At 32.0% G+C, this 22319-nt stretch overlaps 2 protein-coding genes across 2 annotated transcripts in view; one reads left to right on the top strand and one right to left on the bottom strand.

Moving 5' to 3' along the window:
- The window catches only part of LOC123661729 (receptor-type tyrosine-protein phosphatase kappa), a 195174-nt gene extending 184741 nt beyond the window's left edge, over positions 1–10433 (bottom strand). Inside the window, exon 1 of the mRNA XM_045596674.1 lies at positions 10261–10433. The gene's annotated coding sequence lies outside the window, so the exon portion shown is untranslated. The remainder of the gene's footprint in view (positions 1–10260) is intronic.
- LOC123661409 overlaps positions 1–20893 on the top strand; it is a 75163-nt gene extending 54270 nt beyond the window's left edge. The window contains exon 4 of the mRNA XM_045596371.1: positions 20690–20893. Coding sequence (XP_045452327.1) covers positions 20690–20893 — 204 coding nt within the window. The remainder of the gene's footprint in view (positions 1–20689) is intronic.
- The last annotated feature ends 1426 nt before the right edge of the window (positions 20894–22319 follow it).

The following is a 22319-nucleotide window of genomic DNA, read 5'->3' as shown; positions in this document are numbered from 1 at the left end:
AGAGTTTTTTTTTGTAAGAGTTAATTAAGAACGGCTAAATAGACGTTCTTAATTTTCTAAATAATCGAATGTGTGACACTTATAGAAAGTATAAGTATGAAAAATATCCTTTGAGAGAATATAAAATAAATATAACAAGTGTATCGTGCATGCATTTGCAAGCTGAAAGAATTTTAGACAGACATCGCAAATTTAAAAATGAAATATACCTAGTTACAAATGCACATAGCTTTAATCCAATATCCATCGAAATTGCTAGCAATGCATACCAAGTTCATTACTATAACGTTTTACGAGATAGGACCGTGCTTAGTTGACCAAAGCGACATTGGTTTTTAGTAACGCGTTGGTCTAACTTGGTACATTCATTAAAACAAATTTAACACAGTCACTGTATTGCTAGTGTACTGTTAGTTTCAATAAATTAAACTTAAATATAGCCTTATAAATGGTTATATAAATAGCATTTCCGTTTTAAAATGAAAATTACTAATTTACGCTTATGATTTGTTTATTGATTTATTTTATTATTGAAATGCATTCACATGTATCGTACACGAACAATCGTTCATTATTACAGCAAAACGTGATGAGTTTACGGTTTTTGTGTAATTCATATGTAGTAATTGGATGTGTGAATAGTGTTTGGTTTTGAAATTAATTAAAATGAAAATGTATTACATGTATGTTTTTTCCGTGGCTTTAATTAAATTTTTATTTACTGTTGTTAACACGGTTTATGTAAAAATTATTTTTCAAATTGTAACAGTAATTTCTGAAATAATCGAAATAATCGGTTTATAGTAACAAAAACTTGTATTAATTAGCAACGCAACCGGCTTTATCACTATCGATGTTATAGAATTACCCTTTTATATTATAAGTTATATAACCTGAAACCATCCTGATAATTTGAAAAAAAGTCATACTATAAATTTGGTTGAAAGGAGATGGCGACTTTTGGGCCAAAATGTAATGAGTAGAGATGTTGATTAAAAAATTGGTCATATTTTTTTATTTTAAAATATAAAATATCAGCTCAATTCTGAATCTAGAAGCGGAGAAAATTGAGAAAAATAGTTTTCATCAAATTATTTGAGTATCGATTCAACTATAATCGATTACAGAATTCAAAAAGAAAATATTTGCACTAGTTAATTAACTCAAGATATTTAGATGCACAATTAAAGCTGTAAACAATAAAGTGCATTTAAATAAAGTTACATTAATACCGACAATATCAATTAATATCTGATAAACCAAAATGATTATCGATTTTATATCGATTTAAAATAAATCATATTTTTAATGACAGCTTTGACAGCTGACTAACAATAATACTGTGTCCGTCACTCGTTTCGTGTTTACTGTTTTCCGATGCATTCTGAGTCCATTCCTGATATTTATTTATGATTTCAAGTGTATATCAATATTTGTAGTGAGTTTTCAAACAGTCTTCACTATATATAACAAACATTAATGCTACAAGAACTTAGTGATCGGGTTTTTTTATAGACATTGTAACATAACCTTACTTTTACAAAAAGTCTAATAACTCCACTTTCAGATAGCCAAAATATAGATAATCTTCAGCGAGGGAGCAATAAGCCTAAATGCATTAATTGATACCATTTTCATGTCATTACATTTTGGCCCAAGAATGTATGGAATCAGATCATTCTCCTTTCCGTGTTTATTCTTGATACTAATGCGAGGAGCAAAGAAATAAACAAATATTTGGAAAATCAAAAAGTGTAGGCTTCTATGCCTTCTGGCAGTTTGTTTAATAACAAATGATGGACCATACAATTTTGATTTGGTTCTTGCACATAACCACAGATGGTACTGATTCATTATTTTACTATAGTAGAAACTAAAAATATTTAGTGTAAAAAAATTATGAATTTTTCAGCCTTCATATTCAATAGGTTTCTTAGTTAAAAGTTTTCTGACAGAATTAAAAAAAAAAAAAAAAAAACAGCTTATTTCGTCAAGTAGTTCTCGCGTTATTTTGCTATCATCCGTACTTCCAAATCCAAAATGTTGACGTCCAACATAATATTTATTTAGGAACAACTCCGTTGAACGCGTGCAATAACATTTTTCACCTTTTGTCGCACAGTCCTTTATTTGTCTATATCAGAATGTATTTGTTTAAATTTAATATATTCACGTATTTCGCTTGTAACCAAGGATTACTTTGCATTTCAGGTCGCCGTTTGTCCGCTTGAATAAAATTATAAAATATATTAAACACATAAAAATTTAAAATATAGACTCTTTTATGTACTTCTTGTTATAAAATTTAAATAGTCTTATTTAGATTCAACTCTAGAGCCGAGGGTCTCATTTCCTTAGGCAATTATGTGATTTTAAAAAGGCTCTCTCGGCTTTCAAATTACGTTTAATTATTTAAAATAAACAAAATTACGTTTTAATTTCTTCTATCACAATGTTTTGTGAGTTTTTCATATTTATGACAAAACGATGTAATGTTCACATACTGTTCTATAATAAAAAAAATGTATCAAGCTGAATGCGTGATTATAACAAGTTTCTGGATAATTATGTATTTATTTACTTCATTTGATGTTTATTAAATTTTAAATAAATGATTATAACTCATAAGACTTAATAAGACTATAGATAGAAATTTCGTAAAAATACATTAAAATGTCGTAAATAGCTCAAAAATATCATAAAATGTAATAACTATCGTGTACTAAATTAAAAATTTGCCTATTATATTTCTCTCAACTACGTTTCAGAATTTAGAATTTTTTAAAATATACGAAAAAGGCGCCTCAAAGTATGTCGTGTAATTAAAGAATCAGTCATATAGTAAATTTGTTGCTAAGCAAATAAGGTTAAAAAAAATCCAATTATATAGGAAAAAGTTTATATCTTAAGCGGAAGCTTATATTTGATAGTAAGAGCACAGAACCAGTTAAGCATTTTGGCACTTAAGAGAATGCCAATGAGAAATCACTTTTACGTGCTACTTATTTAATATTTTATGTAACATTTCAAAACTTAACGGATCAAGCCCCCGAAACTTTAAATGTGTACTTTAACTTTTAACTATTTTATCTTCCAAATTAAATTAAAATATTCAACGCCACCACATTTAAAAATGCAAGACAGAATTTCTAAATACATAGTTTTTGTGCAGTAAATTCGAAGTGAGATTGGAAATAACGTTACCTTTAAGAAACTACAAGAAGTACGAGTAAGACAATTACTCTGAAATATTCTGAACAATAACGTAATTTATACTTGATTTACTTAGCACAAAGTAACGTCCTCACGTCGTAAACACAATAATGTGGTGTGTGACGTAATACGTAAAGGTTTTTCTGAAGGCTTTTTATGCCTTTTCTCGATAATGAAATATTTCTTGCTTCATTACAATAATTTTCTGAAAGTAATGAACTTTATGTGGAAATATCTTTGTTTGAAATTTGTACGTAAAGTATATTTTATTTAACTACAAAGTATGGGTTGTTGTGTCAATCATTGTTGTATCAATTGTATACATTCAAACAGTCAATTTGACGTATGCATAGTTTTGAATTTATTTGGTTTATGAGAAACTAAAAGATATAATAAAAATCTATGAAAATAAATAGAAAGCAAAGTGCTGACAAAGTAAAAGCACTATCAAGTTGTTTATTTTGTAAGCCCAACTTAAAAATAAATAATGTACAATGACAATACACTACGAAACCCATTCTGGAGATCTTGAAGATATCGAAGCACCAACGAAAAAAATGCTCTGTAACCAGAACTGTCCTTTTTTAATTTTTTCATCACTCATCACTTCAGCCCAATACGGTCCACTGCTGGACATAGGCCTCCAAAAGTTCGCACCAAAAATGGCGTGAACTCATGTGTGTTTCCCATAGTCACCACGCTGGGCAGGCGGATTGGTGACGGCAGGGCTAGCTTTGTCACACCGAAGACGCTGCTGCCCGTCTTCGGCCTGTGTATTTCAAAGCCAGCAGTTGGATGGTTATCCAGCCACCGGCCGGCTTTTTAAGTTCCAAGTTGGTATTGAAAAACTGTGTTATTCCTTAGTCACCTCGTACGACATTCACGAGAGGAGGACATTCAAGAGAGGAGGTGACTATATTCTTACTGCCCTTACCACACAGCATTTCGTTTTTTGTAGAAAGTTAAAGGTAAAAAAATATAACCTACATCATACTAAGTGTTGTTTAATAAACATTTAAAATTTAGTAAGCTCTTCATGTGTCTACATTTTTTCCCCTTTTGTATTCGAATACGAATAAATAATATTATATTATCAATAAATATACATATATATACTTATGTTCTCTGTTGAAAATCACGTATGTAAGGGGACGTAATCAGAAGTGACGTCTTGTGTGTAACATAAATAATTCTAATAATAACGGTAACAAGATTTTAGCAAATATATCTCCAGCTATTCATCATACCAAGATCATTGACCCGTCTAATAATAGTGTACCTACTGGGGCTTGATAATCATTCTTGTTTAGAAGGTGAGTAATTACCACTAACCGACAGCGGTGTATTCGGCTCGATATTGCTATTTATATGTAAATATTTGTATCTGGCTTGGGTTTTGTGAATCAGCTGTCTGTCAAAAAAGAACGATTGTTAAAGTTAGCTGATAGGGTACGGACGTACTGTTGGAAGGAAAATTTCCCATTTCCTTGGTAGAAAATTCGCTCACCAACAGTGCAGCAGTTTTAATGATTGACTCCTTCATTAGGAGATCCTTTACCCAGTAGTAAAAATGACTGTTTCAGGTTATTTATATACTATTAATACCTTTATTTTAGCCTTAGATAAAATTGTTATAGTGTTAATGAAGAACTGGCAGTTTGACAATACTAGAAGGTAGAAAAAGCCCTGACCCAGACGGCGAAAATGCGAAATGAAATCTAATTTTAGTTACATATGTATTTCGTCTAATATATAAAATTCTCGTGTCGCGGTGTTTGTAGTTAAACTCTTTCGAAACGGCTTGACCGATTCTCATGAAATTTCGTGTGCATATTGGGTAGGTCTGAGAATCGAACAACATCTAATTTTCATCGCCCTAATTTATGGGGGGGGGGGGGGGGTTAATAACATATATGGCAAAGCAACGTTTGCGGGGTCGGCTAGTAGTTATTAAAAAAACTATGGTGAAGATTAGTTGTTTATCTTTACTTCAGTTTATAAATTTCAAACTATTATATTTCGGTAAATATCGCAGTTTTAACTTCCTTTAGTGTCTCGAAATTTATCATAGTGGTTTTATATTAGTTACAGTTTAGTTAAACTGGTCTTACAGTTAATTTTTTTAAATAACACATTGAAGTCAATGAACGTGATAATAACAAAGTCTTGGATTGAACTTATAAATTAGTTTTAATTTTGTTTAAGATTAATACTTGATACAAATAAAGTTACATAGTCATCAAGAGTCTTAAAAAACAAATAGTAAAACAAAAGTAGATTACATACGAAAATCCTTAAACGAACATAATATATAGGACAACGGGAAATTATGGCACTACTTCCTGTTTTTGTAGATGTGTCCATCGAATATCCATTAGTTCTTTATCAATTAAGACTGCCCTGTTATTTAATGAGAATACAGTGGTGATTATTTTGGGGCCAGTATTATATAACCATCCTCATTTTAAAAATACTTTATAACTAGCGACCCGCCCCAGCTTCGCACGCTTGCAAAATCTATCAGTGTTCCTCTTCTATATTATGCATGTACAATACATATAAACCTTCCCCTGGAATCACTCTATTTACTTAAGAAAACCGCATCAAAATCCGTTGCGTAGTTTTAAAGATCTAAGCATACAGACAGCGGGAAGCGACTTTGTTTTATACCATGTAGTTATGAGTAATTACAAAATAGGAATCCGGAATATTTTATATATGTTAGAAAAAGACGATGTACTATTCAAATTTATAAATTAAAAGAGCTGGCTAAAAATGCCGACATTAAAGTTTTTTGTATGGGTACATTATTTTATTTTTATTTTGGTATCTATCGTTATAGCGGTTATAGAAATACATAATTTATGAAAGTTTCAAGTTGCTCTACCTATTCTCTCACCAAAAAGTCAGTCTTTTGACGGGACAGACCCCAGACCCCAGTTGTTACCAGTTCGGTAGAGACCCTAAAAAGAGTATATAAATAATTAATAAACTCGAGATAGAATGGACGAAACGCGTGAATATTAACTCAAGGTCATGGCGACGAGTCTGGGTGAGCACTTCATAGTATTTCAACTTCATATTTATAATTCATCATAAGTCTCGCGCGGTTTCGTTCGCTTTGACTATGTAATAAAATACATATACACGTTTCATCTTTTTTTTAAATGAAATTAAAATTAGCGTTTTTTTTTTTTTGTATGACCGTTACCTATATTTTACATCTTTATTACTGTCCGCGTATAAGAAAATATATTTCATCTTAATGTTTCATATAATCTTCATAAATTCTCGAAATTTTTGTTTACAAAGGCAAGGTCTTCATGTATTTAGCGTATTCCAATTTTATTACGAGGAAAATGATCGCTGTAATGGAATTGGCAAATGTTTTCGTACTAATCGAAATATGTACTTGGCATTATTAAGCAATATTGATACCATATTGATCTGACGTTAATTTAGAATTATAGATCGATTCGTTATTGCTGAATTCGGTTCGTGCTGTGACGCAGAACATTATTAATCAAATATAGAAAGTACAATGATGAATTTATTTATAGGATTTAAAATAAATCTTTAACATTCCATTGACGACATAGAGCAATCGCGCTTATATATATATATATATATATATATATATATATATATATATATTTTTTTTTTTTTTTGGCCGAGCGTGAGGAACATGGTGTTGAGTCCTTCATCCCCCCTCGAAAAGGGAGGATTCACCAACCAGACGGGTGTTGTGTCTGGTGGGCTAGCGCTCAAACGGTTGTTGTCAGGTTCTTTTATATATACTCAATCACTCTGATAACTTTGATAGCGCGATGTAGGATACGACAGTTTTCTCTAGTTTTATATGTCGCGCGAGATAGATGTCGCTACATATTACATATATCTGCTTGCTGTATATCTGTGTCTATAAGATATAAACAGACATACGAGCCTCGTAGGACTGCGTATCACAATATCAAAAATAGTAAATTAATTTATATGAAACTGGGTACGAGACGAGTACATACTAATAATTCTAGAACACTGGATATTTTTTCTCCTAGATTTCCTTTACGTAGTTATAAATCTTTGACGCTTAGTCAGATTATATATTTCTTTTTTATTCTTGTATTTTCCTTTTTTAGCGACTTCAAAAAAGGAGGAGGTTCTCAATTCGATTGTATTTTTTTATGTATATTAATTACCTCAGAACTTTTTACTGGTTGGACCGATTTCGACAATTTTTTTTTTATCGAAAGGTGGCGCTATTCATGTGGTTTCATTAAAATTTAATCGAGACCGGACAAATTCTTTTTGAGTAGCCTCTAATAATGCGTATTTACTTTACTCTTTATTCGTCTACCTACGTCGGATTACTGGTCGATGTAATTGAAGTCGGTTTTTTTTTTAATTATTACGTCAACATTTTTTTTTTTATTATTTGTTCAACGACAAGCAATTTTGTTATAAAGTGATGTGTAGAAAGCGTCACATATGAATTTGATGAACTTGTATACTGTCTGCATGTTAGGCGTTGTTAAATATATTACTTATGTAATAAAAAAACAGCATTTTCATACATTCAAACAATATGACAACTTTTCAAGAACATAGAAAAACTTGAGTTACTAATTTTGTACCTACTAATGGTACGGTTGCGATTGGTTAGGGTTGCGATTTGCGGTTTCAATTATGAGTCAATTATTATCGACCTACTTACTTACCTACTTACTACCTACTACGACTTACTATACGTTTTTTGGCATAAATTTTATCGCGACTTATTAGCCATTAGAAAACCATTATGATACCATTTTGAGGAAATTGAAATTTTAGTATTCTCAGCTCCTCTTCGCAAGTTTACTCTTTACTCTAATACTGTTTTGAAATTACTAATCGATCATAGATTTATCATTTCGAAGTGGTTGTAAAAGCAGATGATAAAGTCAATGTACCTAAGAGTAATTAATTTCAATGCGTCATATTGTACAATGAATTCTCATACCGCAGGAAATTCGAGTATTTGGATTCTGACGATTATTTGAAAATCGATGTTTATTTCTAAGATATACGGAAAAATCATATAAGCAAGAGCTTTAATTAATTTTAATTAGTAAAAATTTTTGGTGGCACCATTTTCTTTAACTGATTTTTTATAATAGCAATGTATAAAAAAAATATAGTATGAAGAAATTTTTGATATAATACAAGACAAAAAACTTTGAGACTAAACTAAACTAAGACTGTATTAGAACGTATCAAACGCTGCCAGATGAGCAGCCTTTGAGGGACGAAGCACAATGGCTTCCTGAGAGTAAAAAGCCGTAAAATTCAAACTTGTTTTCGAGAAAATCGTGAAACAAATGTGTTGATGTGTTTTATAAAAACTATTGTGTTATATGATTTTTGTTATTATATTATTTTGTATTCTTCCATTTTTCCTAATATATTTATAATATTCCTATATATAATTTATTTCTTTTCGAAGACATGTTAATCGAAGCTAACTAAAGTACGCGGGATTAATTCTCGCTAGAAATAAGTATTTTATCAAATAATTATGAATTGTCGAGTATCGAGGTAGCTGTTAATGACACCTTAAAATTTTTATTATATACATTTTTAATAAACCTAACTTTGTGCTATATCGTGAAGAATTTAGTAGAAATAAGTTAAAGAGAACAAATTGCTTATTAAAATGTGTTGAAAAAATAAATTAGGTAAATAAAAATTTACCTGTTAATGTTTAAATACGGTAATCTAAAGTTTCTCTGAATCTTTATTTCATGTTTAGCACTTTGGAGAAACTTTATATCTTAATTTATTATGGAAAATAAATTAAACAAACTCCTCAAATTAAACATCATTTTGAAATTTACTTTTAATTGGGTAAATTTTGTTGATATTTGACTATAAAATTCGTATGTTATTTGATATGATAGTAAATGTTAATTAGAATATAGCTTTACATTATACGTAATAATAATAAGGCTTCATGTAAAAGCTATATGATTAAAAGGAGCTTAGAATGTGAACATGGTTTGCAGAAAGCGTCGAGAAAACTGTGAAGGCAGGAAACGTGGCCGGCACTGTGGGGAAGCAATTTCCGTACTGCATCAATAACCCGCCGGATTTATGTTGCTCTGTTTATCAGACCAGACCTTTCGTGTTTGATTACAACTGATAAGATACGAAATTGCTTTGACCTTTTTATTGTGGACAACTCAATTTACGTGCTTAGCTTTACAAACTTTGTTTTTCCGTTAGAGAAAAGCAGTGATGTTATCCACAATAACGTATATAGAATGAGATCTATCTCAGTGATTAGTAAATTATTTAATTATAAAAAATAAACGCTATAAACATTTTTTCACTCAAACTTATTAAAAGTATTAAAATATGTTTCAAATTTTGATATTTTACATCCAAAATTTTTTAGATTTTTATTGGTGTTTTTAGATCTTTATGGGTGTTGTGGTTTTAATAATTATATTTTGAAGACGTTTGACTAAAATTCTATTAAATTATTATATAATTTAGAAATGCGTAGAAAAATTTGCAAATGTTGCTGTTACTTTAAATTAAAGAGCGTCGTGAATATTCAATTTGAAGCTGAAATTAATGTTCTACGATACGAGCAGTTGAGTTTAGTTCTTGAGAGCAGAAAGGTATCTGGCGTGCGGTTGGCAAGAATGTCTCTAATCATCGCGTTTATAATCTAATTTTTATAGCTTCCCAAACCGCCTAACTGTGTTTTTTACATAAAATAACAAGGTGTTAAAGCCTTGACACGAATCCAATGCATGTTTTCAAACTTAATATATTAATGAGCCCGAAAGCCAACAAAACCCAGATTCTCTTCAATGCAAATCCATTCCGTTCTATTTTTAAATGAAGACTTTAGTCTCAGACTTTCGATACTGAGAAAGATCCGTCATAAGTGATACGATGACCAAAATACTGAAAATTTCAAGGTTGAACGGAATTCTATAAAATGGCCGTAACGTCGGTTGATTAAGACGCGTCAAAGTTGTCTTAAATATGATTACTTACGGTTTTCACAGCTAGGAGGTCGCTGACAGGACAGCAACTCACACTCGTTGCAAGAACACAATTCACTGTCAGTGGGTCAATGGTTAGGAGTGCGGTGTGGAAATAAGTGGCGTGTAAAATTAGCGCAGCTTCGCGACGAGAGCGACACGTCGTCGCTTGGCAAGCGGTCGGTGGCGACTAGGGCGTCCCGCCGGCGCCTTGCCGCCGCCCGCCCCTCGCCTTATCACGAATAAAATTTATTTAATGGATAATCGGCCCGCCGATAGGAGATTCATTGAAGTTTTACGGTGTGATTATTAACAATTATAAATAACTTACTTTGTGATTGCTGTTTGAGAAGTCCTACGAGCATTGTGCAGATAGTTGTTTTACCAAAAGTTCAGATAACATCACACACATACATTATTACATATTGATTTGATTTTTCTTACTACATTACAAAGAATATACATATACTAGCTGTGCCCGCGACTTCGCCCGCGTTTAAATCAGTGAGTCACTAAGTTTTCCCGGCAAATTTCCAGTGAGACTCTCATCAAAATCGGCTTAGCTGTTCCGTAAACCTTTCTCTTGAAGCCCTCTCTCCATTGGTAAAACCACATGAAAATCCGTTCAGTAGGTTTCGAGGGAATCGATTACGTACACTTTTGGGGACTTTGTTTTATAATACACTAACCTAGTGCCCGCGACTACGTCTGCGCGGTTATGATGATATGCATTACTATTAAGATGTTTAACGCAATTTTTTTTATTTCAGTCACTTGAAATGCTTATCCACTAAGTAACTTTTTCAAAGGCACAATTTAGTATAATTTAATAGTTATTTTTATAAAACCTCTCTATACGCCACATTTTTGGTTTTATTTTCAAGCTGCAGTATAAATAACCTATCAGACGAACTTATAGCTGTTGTATATGTTTCATTAACTATCAACCCCAATTAAACCCCCTTAGCGGTGGAATATCGCTAAATTCGTCCTTAGTGGACGTCTCCTAACTATAATCTACCTCCCTGCCAAATTTAATCTTTGTCCGTCCTGGATGGATGGACCATCCGCCGGTTTTTGAGTTCTCGTGATGAGTGAGTCAGTGACCTTTCTTTTTTATATATATATATAGATTACGATGCATTACTTGGACACCTCCTCACCATCTATAGAGCATACATTTTAAATTTTAAGTCTCTTACTTCAAAAACATAGGTCTTTTATACAAACTTCCAACCCCCGTTTTACCCCTGTAGGGGTCGAGTTTCGTAAAATCCGTTCTTAGCGAATGTCTATCCTTATAAGGAGTATATCTGCCAATTTCAAGTTTGTAGCTGTTATAGTTCCGGAGATTTCATGTTGAGTCAACCTACCATCCCCCGTTTTAACACCAAAAGGGAGTTGATTCTTAAAGATACATTATTCGGACACCGTCTCACCATCTATAGAGCATACATTTCAAATTTCAAGTCTCTTACTTCATAAACATAGGACTTTCATACAAACTTCCAACCCCCGTTTAACCCCCTTAAAAGTCGAGTTTCGTAAAATCCATTCTTAGCGGTAGTGTACGCCTTATTAGGAGCCTACCTGCTAAATTTTAAGTTTGTAGGTGTTATAGTTTCGGAGATTTCGTGATCAGTGAGTCAACCTACGACCCCTCGTTTTAACCCCAAAAAGGAGTTGATTCTTAAAGATACATTATTAGGACACCGTCTCACCATCTATAGAGCATACATTTTAAATTTCAAATCTCTTACTTCAAAAACATGGGACTCTCATAAAAACTTCCAACCCCTATTTTACCCCCTTAGGGGTTGAGTTTCGTAAAATCCGTTCTTAGCGGATGTCTACATCCTATAAGGAGCCTACCTGCCAAATTTCAAGTTTGTAGGTGTTATAGTTTCGGAGATTTCGTGATGAATGACCTTTCGCGTTTATATATATTATAGATTAAGATAAAATATGTTATATACTATTCGTTTATATTGGAGTTAAGTGTACCTTACTTGGATAACCATAATATCTTTTTCTCATATTTTGCTAATCAATGGAGTCAATGTCATCGTTTTTAACTGGTGGTTAGTTTACTTGTTGATATTTTAATTTATTAAAAAATCGCTATAATACATTTGTAAATAGATTATAAGTAGTAATTGTACGAGCAAATTAGTTTTATTAATTACAGTTTAGCTGTAATCAGCCAGATTTATGTCTTTCTATATGCTTTTGTATTTATATATAAATACATCGATACAGCCTGTAGCATCCCACTGCTGGGTATAAGCCCTTTTCTCCATATAGTAGAAGGATTGGAGTTTAATTGTAGCGTAGTAACGCTGCTCGACTGCGGGTTGGCTATGTTCTCTACTATGAATAACGATCGCTATCAAGTATTTATGATAACAGCCGGGACCGACGGCTTTACGTACTCTCCGAGGCACGGTGGGCAGTCCACAAGGACACACATCCAAACCGGAAAGATTTATTTGTATAAATACAAATATCCATCCCGAGCGGGAATCGCGCCCGCAAACCGTTGGTGCTCCAACCGACTACACCCACTACTACACTAGCGTTTGTTACCATCAACGCATGGAATTTAGCAATTCATCGATTATCTATCAAATTTCGTTGAATGTGACTCAAAATTTCATAATTCAAATGACAACCACACTATATTTGACAATTTTTGTTAAGGAAAATATTGAGAAAAACAAAATAATTAAAAGAAAAAATGGAAAATTTGCCTCATAATCTCGTCGTCTTTTTGGACCGCCGTAAAAGGACGGTGACGATGCTAAATAATAAAAGTGTTTTAACGTTAAAAGAAATGAAGCTGAAATGACAGTGATCACTGACCAGTATATTTTATTTTAGTGAATTAATAAAAAGTTACAAGAAACCGAAAAAAATGTAAAAGTTACGTCTTTATCTGTAATAACTGTATTTGCTCGCAAACGAAAAAAAAAACTGACTTGAATTACATCGACAAGTAATACAACGTAGGTTGACGAAAAAAATAGGCAAGTAAATACGCGTTATCAAAGATTACTCAAAAAGTTGTTTTTAAATCTCGATGAAATTTAAATGCGACCACATGATAAACATTAACTTTCGATTAAATTAAAAATCACCAAAATCGGTACACCCAATAAAGTATGCGGTATAATACAACGTAGGTCGACGAAAAAATAGTCAAGTAAATACGCATTATTAGATATAACTCAAAAAGTAGTTGTTAGATCTCAAATAAATTTCAATGGGACCAAATGACACGCACCACCTTTCATTAAAAATTTTTTTTTGTCGAAATCGGTCCACCGAGTCAAAAGTTCTGAAGTAACATACATTAAAAACAAAAAACACTCGAATTGAGAAGATCCTCTTTTTTTGGAAGTCGGTTAACAAAATAGTTCTCATGGTGCTACAATAAAACAAAAATAATGGAAGAACCCTGAGGAGAATAGGAGGAGATTCTCAATTCGATTGTATTTTTTATGAGTGTATCATAAATTTTACTGAGTATACCGATTTCGATGATTCTTTTTTAATCAAAATATAGTACTCCTTGTAATGTGCAAGTAAATGTGCATTATTAGATATATACCTCGAAATGTACTTATTAGATCTCAATTAAATTTAAACGAGACCACATGCCACACACCATCTTTCAATTAAAAAAAAAACATCAAAATCGGTCCACTCGGAAGTTGCGAGGTGACATACCTAAAAAAATACAATCGAATTGAGAACCTTCTCCTTTTTTAGAAGTCGTTTAAAAGTATGCAAAAGTAAAAAAGTTTGAATTAAATTGATTTAGAAGCAAAACGTGAATATGATAAATGGAATAACAATTCGATCTCGTCACACTCTCGCTTCGGGAAAGCCGTGACATGATGCAATGAAAAACAATCAACAGCTACCGTTGTATTTTTAACGTACAAATTGCCTCTAGTCCCCACTATAGTCCACTCCGAATCGGATCATTAAAACTTTTCCCAATGTGATGAAATGTAGCTCTTAGCTCGAATCAAGTCTACGCTGGTCGATGCTTACACGAGATGCCATTATTTTTAAGCATGTCAAGAGTTTCATTAACGAGTTGTCGACGACTTCTAGTGATAGTATAGTGAGATTCATTGTTTTACTTTTTCAGTTCCGTTTCAGCTGTTTTTTTTTTTTTTTTTGATAAAATATATTTGACATATTTTTTACTTGTCTTAAAATATAAAAGTGTTTGTTATTTCGATATTCTCATAGTCATTGACATCTATTTCCAATGCAATATTAATCTCCTCGTCAGATGTTCTCAAAGATGTATCTTTCACCTTGATACAACGTGAGGAACGTAGATTGTCTGATATGGTATAAATGTATTTTGGTTTGTAATATATAACTATACTAGCGACCTCTGTACGTTCATAATTTTTTTACACGATAAGTAATCACCATTATATTATATATTAAAACCTTAACGAAACACGCTGCATCTTATGGTATACCTAAGTATTATTTCGACCAGTTCAGTAGTTTTTGTAGTATAACCTAACAAAAAAAACAGCTCTCGATTTTTTATTATAGATTAGTATAGATTTCTAACCAAAATACTTGTTATATTTGGTTTGAAATATATTAATGATAATATTTTCATAATTCAACTTATAGTAATTGAATGAAATATTCCTACAACTACATTTCATTTCGCATTTCTGAGAGAATGCCTTAGCACAAAGTTTCTTTGTTTTAATAAAAAGTGAGATAACGTTTCTTTTAAATTTCTATAAACTTGATTGTTTTTATTCATTTGAAGTAACAGCTTTTAAGTTAGTACCAGTTTGGACATATGCAGTTTACATGAAAGAAAATTTGAACTTTAGTTCTCTGTTTACTTTACATTCGCTAGCTGATTTCTTATGAAATAGTTTATAATATATATTTTAGAGAAAGAAAAAAGAACCATAGTTCTTCAAACAAAATAAAATAGAAACACCTAATAATAAACGAATAAAAATCGATTTAATAATAAATATATATCTAAGAATGAAATATTAATTGTACTAAATAAAACTACTTTTCCTATTGAAGAAAGCTAGAACCATAAAATATAAAATAAATAGTTTATCGTATATTACAAAGTTGCTTTACAGTGAACATTGAAAGATAGAAATTACAAAGGTTAGTAATTTCAGTCGTACGTGTGAGGTCGTAAGTGCATCTCACAGTATTGCATGTCTAGTCGACCTGCTCGACTATCTTCCAATTTCCGGTCTTATTACATAGAAGTAGGGTAAAGTTTATTTAACGAAAGTTCTTACTTATGAAGGAAACTAAAATATCGACACTATTAGTGTTCCTTGATCGACGAAAATGTAGAGAGCCATGAAAACCAAGACATTTTTTTCTTATAAATTTATTTTTGTCGGATTTATTATTTACTGTATCTAAAACTTTTAGTATTTGTAACCTTCTTCACTAAATAAGTTATCTAAAGCGAAAGAAATATCATTAAAACTAAGTTCATGTATCACTTTTGTTGTAATGTTTCTTTGTGGTGTACAATAAAGAGTATTCATTATATTATTATTATTATATTAAAACTAAGCAGCTCTTAGGAGAAAGGAATGTTTAAAAGTAATAACCAGATAAACTTAATTTTTTTGTTGTCTTTATTTTCAAACTCTATTTGCAAATATATAAAATAAATATATTCAATATGACTAATATTGATATTTTGGACATAATTGGCTGTGTCTACTAATTATAAACGCGTAATACATTGTTCATTGGATTAGCATACAAAATTCCAACAATTAATTAACACTCGCTTCTCATAAACCAATTTCAGTTAACTATGTGTAAAATGTATTTTAAAGGATGACAAGAATTTCGAACGTGCTCTTCGAAATTCGTAAGTTTAAACATTTTCTAATTTTGATAAGATAGGCTATAAATACTTTCGATAATATTTATAAATAAAAATGAATCACCGACATGTAAATTCACACCACATTGGATATTTTTTTGGTTTTTTCCGTTATAGTCAGGTGGAAATTTTGAATAAAAAAAAATTAAAAATCGATATATAGATAAAATATACATATATACCGAATATGTATATATATTTCACCGTGTCATTTAGAACTAACATTATAAAAGACATACTACATGTTAATAAAATACCTATAGAACAGAGAAAAATCCTTTACATCTTCTTCTTTTTTATATGGGTATAAAAGTTCTGATTTGTTTCTTTTGGGGCCGGCATTAAAAGATGTCGCAAAGTTTGTAGGTTCTTGGGTTAAATGTTTGGTTTATAACAAACAAAACTCAAAGCGAAGTGGGTCACCCTAAATAATGTTTGTGTCCTTTTCATATGATCTAAGAGTCACAAATCTTCAGTGATAGATTTCTTGTGAGTCATAATATGACTCAACTTTGTTTGAAACAGGTATATGGATATTGATAATCACATCTTGATTGTTGTCATTGCTGATATTATTCAACAGAAATTCGATTCAAAGCCTGGATAGCAAGCTCCACCTGTACAGCAAACTCAAAGTTTTCCCGATAAATTCCACAGCTAAGGTCTTTATTAGTATGCAGCTGCACTACAATTTCTCTCACTCTTCTATCATATTGCTGAAACAAAAAAAAAAATATCTTCCATACCTTTAAGAAGCTTTTCGACTCGAATGTGTTATCAGTTCTAACGCGAGTAAATTCGTTGTGTGAGATTGCATCATGTGAAAAACGTGTAACTTAAATGAAATAAAAACATTTTTTTTTGTATCGTATCAAAAAAAAAAAACTCGTCTATCTCGTCGATTACAAATATTTTTTATATTTCGAAAATTTAAAAATCATATAAAAATAGATAAATGTATTTATTTTTGTTATTTCTAAATCGAATATTTTGTATAATATTGTTGTGATACGCTACCAAAGCAATACCATGCTTCAATTGCCGATAAATCGCATCATGCCAAAATTATAGCCATCTTGTCGAAAATTTATGCGTAGATTTCCAATGTTATCATTTAAGTACAGTACACCTATTCCTACGTACAATTTCTTTTAAAAACATCATATTAATCTATAGCACCTTTTGACATTTATCTCAAAAATATCAATAAAATTAAAACACATTCACTTGTTTTTAATATAAAACTTGTTATAAAATTTATAATACTAATGTATTGCGCTCGCACTATCTAAAAAGTAATTATACACAAAACGGCTGTTTAAATGACATATTGTATATATTTAAATCACCTCCTGTGGGAAGAGCGTCAGAGCCGGGAGTAGTCTTTGTGTTCCACGCTGACAAGGAGCTAAAATCAAAGGCATTACCTGGGACTCTGAATTTTGCTGCAACTGAAGTTACGTAAGTGGGTACTAACTTTACTACGCAAAACAAGGCAAAAAATATACATTGTGTTAAAAAAATCTTAACTAGACGCACCTACAATTACAATAAAATTCAAATAAACCATAAATTAATAATAAATAAATAAATAAATATCTTATAAGTTACACACTTATTTGTAAATTAATAAATTTGTTTATAGGCGCTTTAAAATGGTGTATTTTAGTGATACTAACCGACTTTAAAAAGGTTCGGAGTCGGTTAGGAGGTTCTCAATTCGGTTGGTATTTTTTTTCGTATGTACCCCGAACACGCCTAGATTTCGGATCCGATTTACGTGATTCATTTTGATTTTTTCGATATCGATTGTTTTTCGATGAAAAATAGTTTCATACAGAGCCATTCAGCTTTCAGCCATTGGGATCCATACAGATTTAATTCAGTTTGGCTGAGTAGTTTTTATTTTATGAGGATTTTTGTCAACTTGGACTATGTAATTTTTACGTGTGGTTAACTTATAACTTTTATTGGGTGTGCGATGTTGAATAATTATTTTTTGATCGAAATCTAGTGCTTGTTATGTGGTCTAATTTAAATTTGATCAAGGTCTGATGAGTACTTTTTGAGTTATCTCTAATTAGGCATATTTACTTGATTTTTTTCGTCTACGTTGTATTTTCTGTTGATGTACTTAAAGTCAGTTTTTTCTTTTGGAAGCAAACACAATTATTATTGTATTCTATTTGGCAAACCAGTGTAATGCCCGAGGGCGGCAAGTTTTCCTATGTCACAACTTTTTCTTACTTAAAAGTCAACATGTTGTTCTAGTTTATTCACAAGTTTAACACTACGTTATTTACTTCGGGAATCTCCTTTGTTTACTGGTGTTGTTAGTAGAATTAAAAAAAAAAATTATATCTGCTTGAATATTATATGTGGTAAAGCAGTAAACTTTATTTTAAGATTAAAAATATTAAGTTGGACAATTTAAATTAATAGACTAAACTGCAAATTGACTTTTTTTTTTTTTAAATATTAAGTTGGACAATTTAAATTAATAGACTAAACTGCAAATTGACTTATGAAAATCTTTTAAGCTGTAGTACAGGCTCGGCGCGTGCTAGGCTTTTGTCCGTGGGTACGCATGAGGCCGGCTACTGGCTTCACGCGTACCCTTCGACAAATACAGGAACATTTCTTGAGCCTGACACGCTCCGAATCGCAACCTGTCTACGGCTTGGGGTTCCGGTCTGCGCTCCTCATAAATGTCCCTGTAGCAGTGATGTCGATAAGCTAGGACATCACGGTCTGTCATGCCTAAAAAGTGCAGGCCGCTTCTCGCGACATGCCGCACTTAACGATATCATACGCCGGTCCCTTGCCACCGTCAACGTGCCAAGTCTACTTGAGCCGACTGGTATTGCAAGAGACGATGGCAAGAGACCGGACGGTATGAGTTTGATTCCATGGAAGATATCCCACTCAATTCCATGAACATCTTTTTTCGCTACTCTTACTGATGTTTCAATTTCACCTTATAGATTTCAAGGGTATCAAAATCGTTATTTTTTTAAATCTAGTTATCCTAAATCTCTTTCTTACATCCTACGAATTATTTGATATTACGAATGTATTTTCACGAAACCATCTTACGTAACCTACAACCTAACCTATGAATTTCAAATTTTAAGTTCTAGCGTTTTTTCAGTTCGACTTTTACTATAACAAGTAGTTTAGAACTTGTAATCAGTTACTAAGGGTTTTTCTAAAAAAATTCTGATTCAGTTTACCTTATAAATATAAGAAAATAACTGCACAATCTTTAAATTGTATTTTTCCGTCAGTTTCCTTGACGAAATTATTTCTTCCTTACTGAGCAAGTTGCCTCAGTTATGAGAAACATTGTTTGAAGTCTATGGGTTTCAAAAAAATCGTTTTTATTAAGCATATTTTGAGTGCACTGACAAGTATATTTAGTAACCTATAGTATGTATGTATATGTTTGGGTGTATATTTTGATTGCAAAATGTTAATGTGTTCTCATATTGATATAATTCCATCCAAAGCACTAATCAATCTTGGTTTTGTCATACGAACCTGTAGTCCCTTTAAAGATCCTCTTCGCTTCAAAATAGTTTATTATACGTTAGAAGCATCTTAGAATACGCTGCTCCTATATGATATCCAAGGTATGATGTTTATATAAAACGCATTAAAAGTGAATCAAAGAAATTTGTTCATCACCTTAAATTTAAGTATAAAAAAGCCGATATAAGTGATGAATACGTAGATATCTGCCGAGCTCTATTTCTACTAGAACTGGATTCGTACTTATACCTATAGAGTTTTAATCTTCAATACAACAATTCAACATCTTTGTATAATTAGTTAGATTTACACCCTCACGTGTGTATGTACTGTCCAAACTTTAATAACTCCGAATCGAGGCAGATTATGTAATGAGCAATATTGATTTATTTGATTCTGTGATACTATGTGGACTCGTGCGTGTCCTATTCTGCGTCTCTTGAGACATTATGAAGTGTCGCAATATGAATACATATTTGAAAAATATGTTTATATAAGGGAATCAGAATATTATTTCTATCTAGGCTCATACTGTATATGTATGTCGTATTCTGATAATTTTGTTTCATGATTTTATCTTAGAGCTATCAAATATTTTGTTTCCATAATTATCACATCATTACATGCCTGTGTATTCTAGCAGCTACAGGAATTTTTGTTATATTAATCGCTGACTACAATTCTTCTTCAACGCCTTTTTGTCGTTACTGCAAAACTCCTGGACACCTCTTAGAGCAATGTCGCAAGAGGGAGTTCAATAATAGTAAATTCAAAGAATATTTAATAAATATCAATCAAGAACACCTCAACGTGTTCATTTTGTAGATAGCAATGAACCAGAATCCTTTGATAGCGAAGATCCATTAAATCCTTTAGACTCAAAAAACTAATCAATGTCTCGCCTCCGTGTCGTGCGGGACTTCGAAATGAAAAAACCGACGCGACCTCAAAATATTTTTCAAAACCATTTACTAAATCCGCGCAGCAACTGAAAAAACTTGACTCGCAAAACTCTCCTAAATCCGCGCAGCAACAGAACAAAGTTGACTCGCAAAAGTCTACTATATCCGCGCAGCAACTGAATGAAGTTGACTCGCAAAAATCTACTATATCCGCGCAGCAACTGAAAGAAGTTGACTTGCGAAATTCTACCGTATTCCGTGCAGCAAGCTATTTACGAAATTCTTAACAACCCCGCTAAGACTTTACTACCTCACGTTCTTGTCAAATCTTCCGCTTTAAAGATCCCATTGTCCTTATCAGTCGATTCTGGATCCTCTGTATGCCTAATAAAATATACTTGAATTGATAAACTGCCTAAGCTCATAAAAAAACCAATACAATTGAAAGGTATGGATCCTGCCGAGTAAACTATTCAAACTAGGGGCCGTTTTCCCTTGAAAATTCATATTTTGAAATCTAAATTCTTATCTAACTCCTTTCATGTTATTGACTCAATTCACTTACCGTATGATGGAATAATCGGTTCCGATCTGCTTAATGCCCATAACTGTAGTATAATCTATAATGATAATATGCTCCACATCGGTAAGACATCGTTAAAATTATACTTCCGTGAACCTGCTTATATAATTCCAGCTAGAACGGAAACCGTTATAGAATCTTCGGTACCAAACTCTGAAATCAAAGAAAGATTAGTTCTTGACCAGAGAATTTCAAAAGATTTATTATTAAATTAGCAGAATAAACTTGCCTGTAGTTAATACTTCTGAATCACCAGTCTAAAGTTGTGATTGACTTGAGTCTAGTATAAAGTCTAATCTAAATCTCAAGCTCGAAACTTTTGATAATGTTCAATTTATTGAAACACTTTCTAAACCTGTTTTTAATATAACTGTTACAAGTAATAATTTCAAACGTACAGAAGAAGTATTAAAATAAATTCGTACTTCTCACCTTAATAGTGAAGAAAGAGATGGACTCTTACAACTATGCTCTGATTATTTTGATATTTTCCATCTCCCTAGAGAAAATCTTATTCACACTAATGCTCTCAAGCATAAGATTAAAACAACTACCGATATTCCTATACATACAAAATCCCATAGATTCCCAGAAGTTCATAAAACTGAAGTCAAAAATCAAATTAACAAGATGTTAGAACAAAACATCATAGAGCCTACCGATTCTCTCTGGTCTTCTCCTATTTGGGTTGTTCCCAAAAAGCTGGATGCCTCCAATGTTCAAAAATGGCGTGTAGTTATAGACTATCGTAAACTTAACGATATCACAGTCGGTGACACGTACCCTATTTCCCAGATTAAAGAGATACTAGACCGACTCGGTAATAGTAAATACTTTTCCACTCTTGATCTAGCATCTGGTTTCCATCAAATCGAATTAAATGAAGCAGATAAACCTAAAACTGCATTCACTGTCCCTAAAGGATACTTCTAATTTACAAAGATGCCGTTCGGACTTAAGAACGCTCCGTCGACCTTCCAACGCCTAATTTTAATGGATACATTTAAATGGGAAAACCAACAACAACTAGCCTTCGATACCCTAAAGCATAAACTAACGACAGCACTTTACTTATTTATCCCGATTTTACCCAGCCGTTTATTCTTGTATGCGACGCCTCAAATTATGCC

Source organism: Melitaea cinxia, chromosome 17, assembly GCF_905220565.1.
Source record: "Melitaea cinxia chromosome 17, ilMelCinx1.1, whole genome shotgun sequence".
Classification (NCBI taxonomy): Eukaryota; Metazoa; Arthropoda; class Insecta; order Lepidoptera; family Nymphalidae; genus Melitaea; species Melitaea cinxia.
This window is presented reverse-complemented; position numbering and strand designations above follow the sequence as displayed.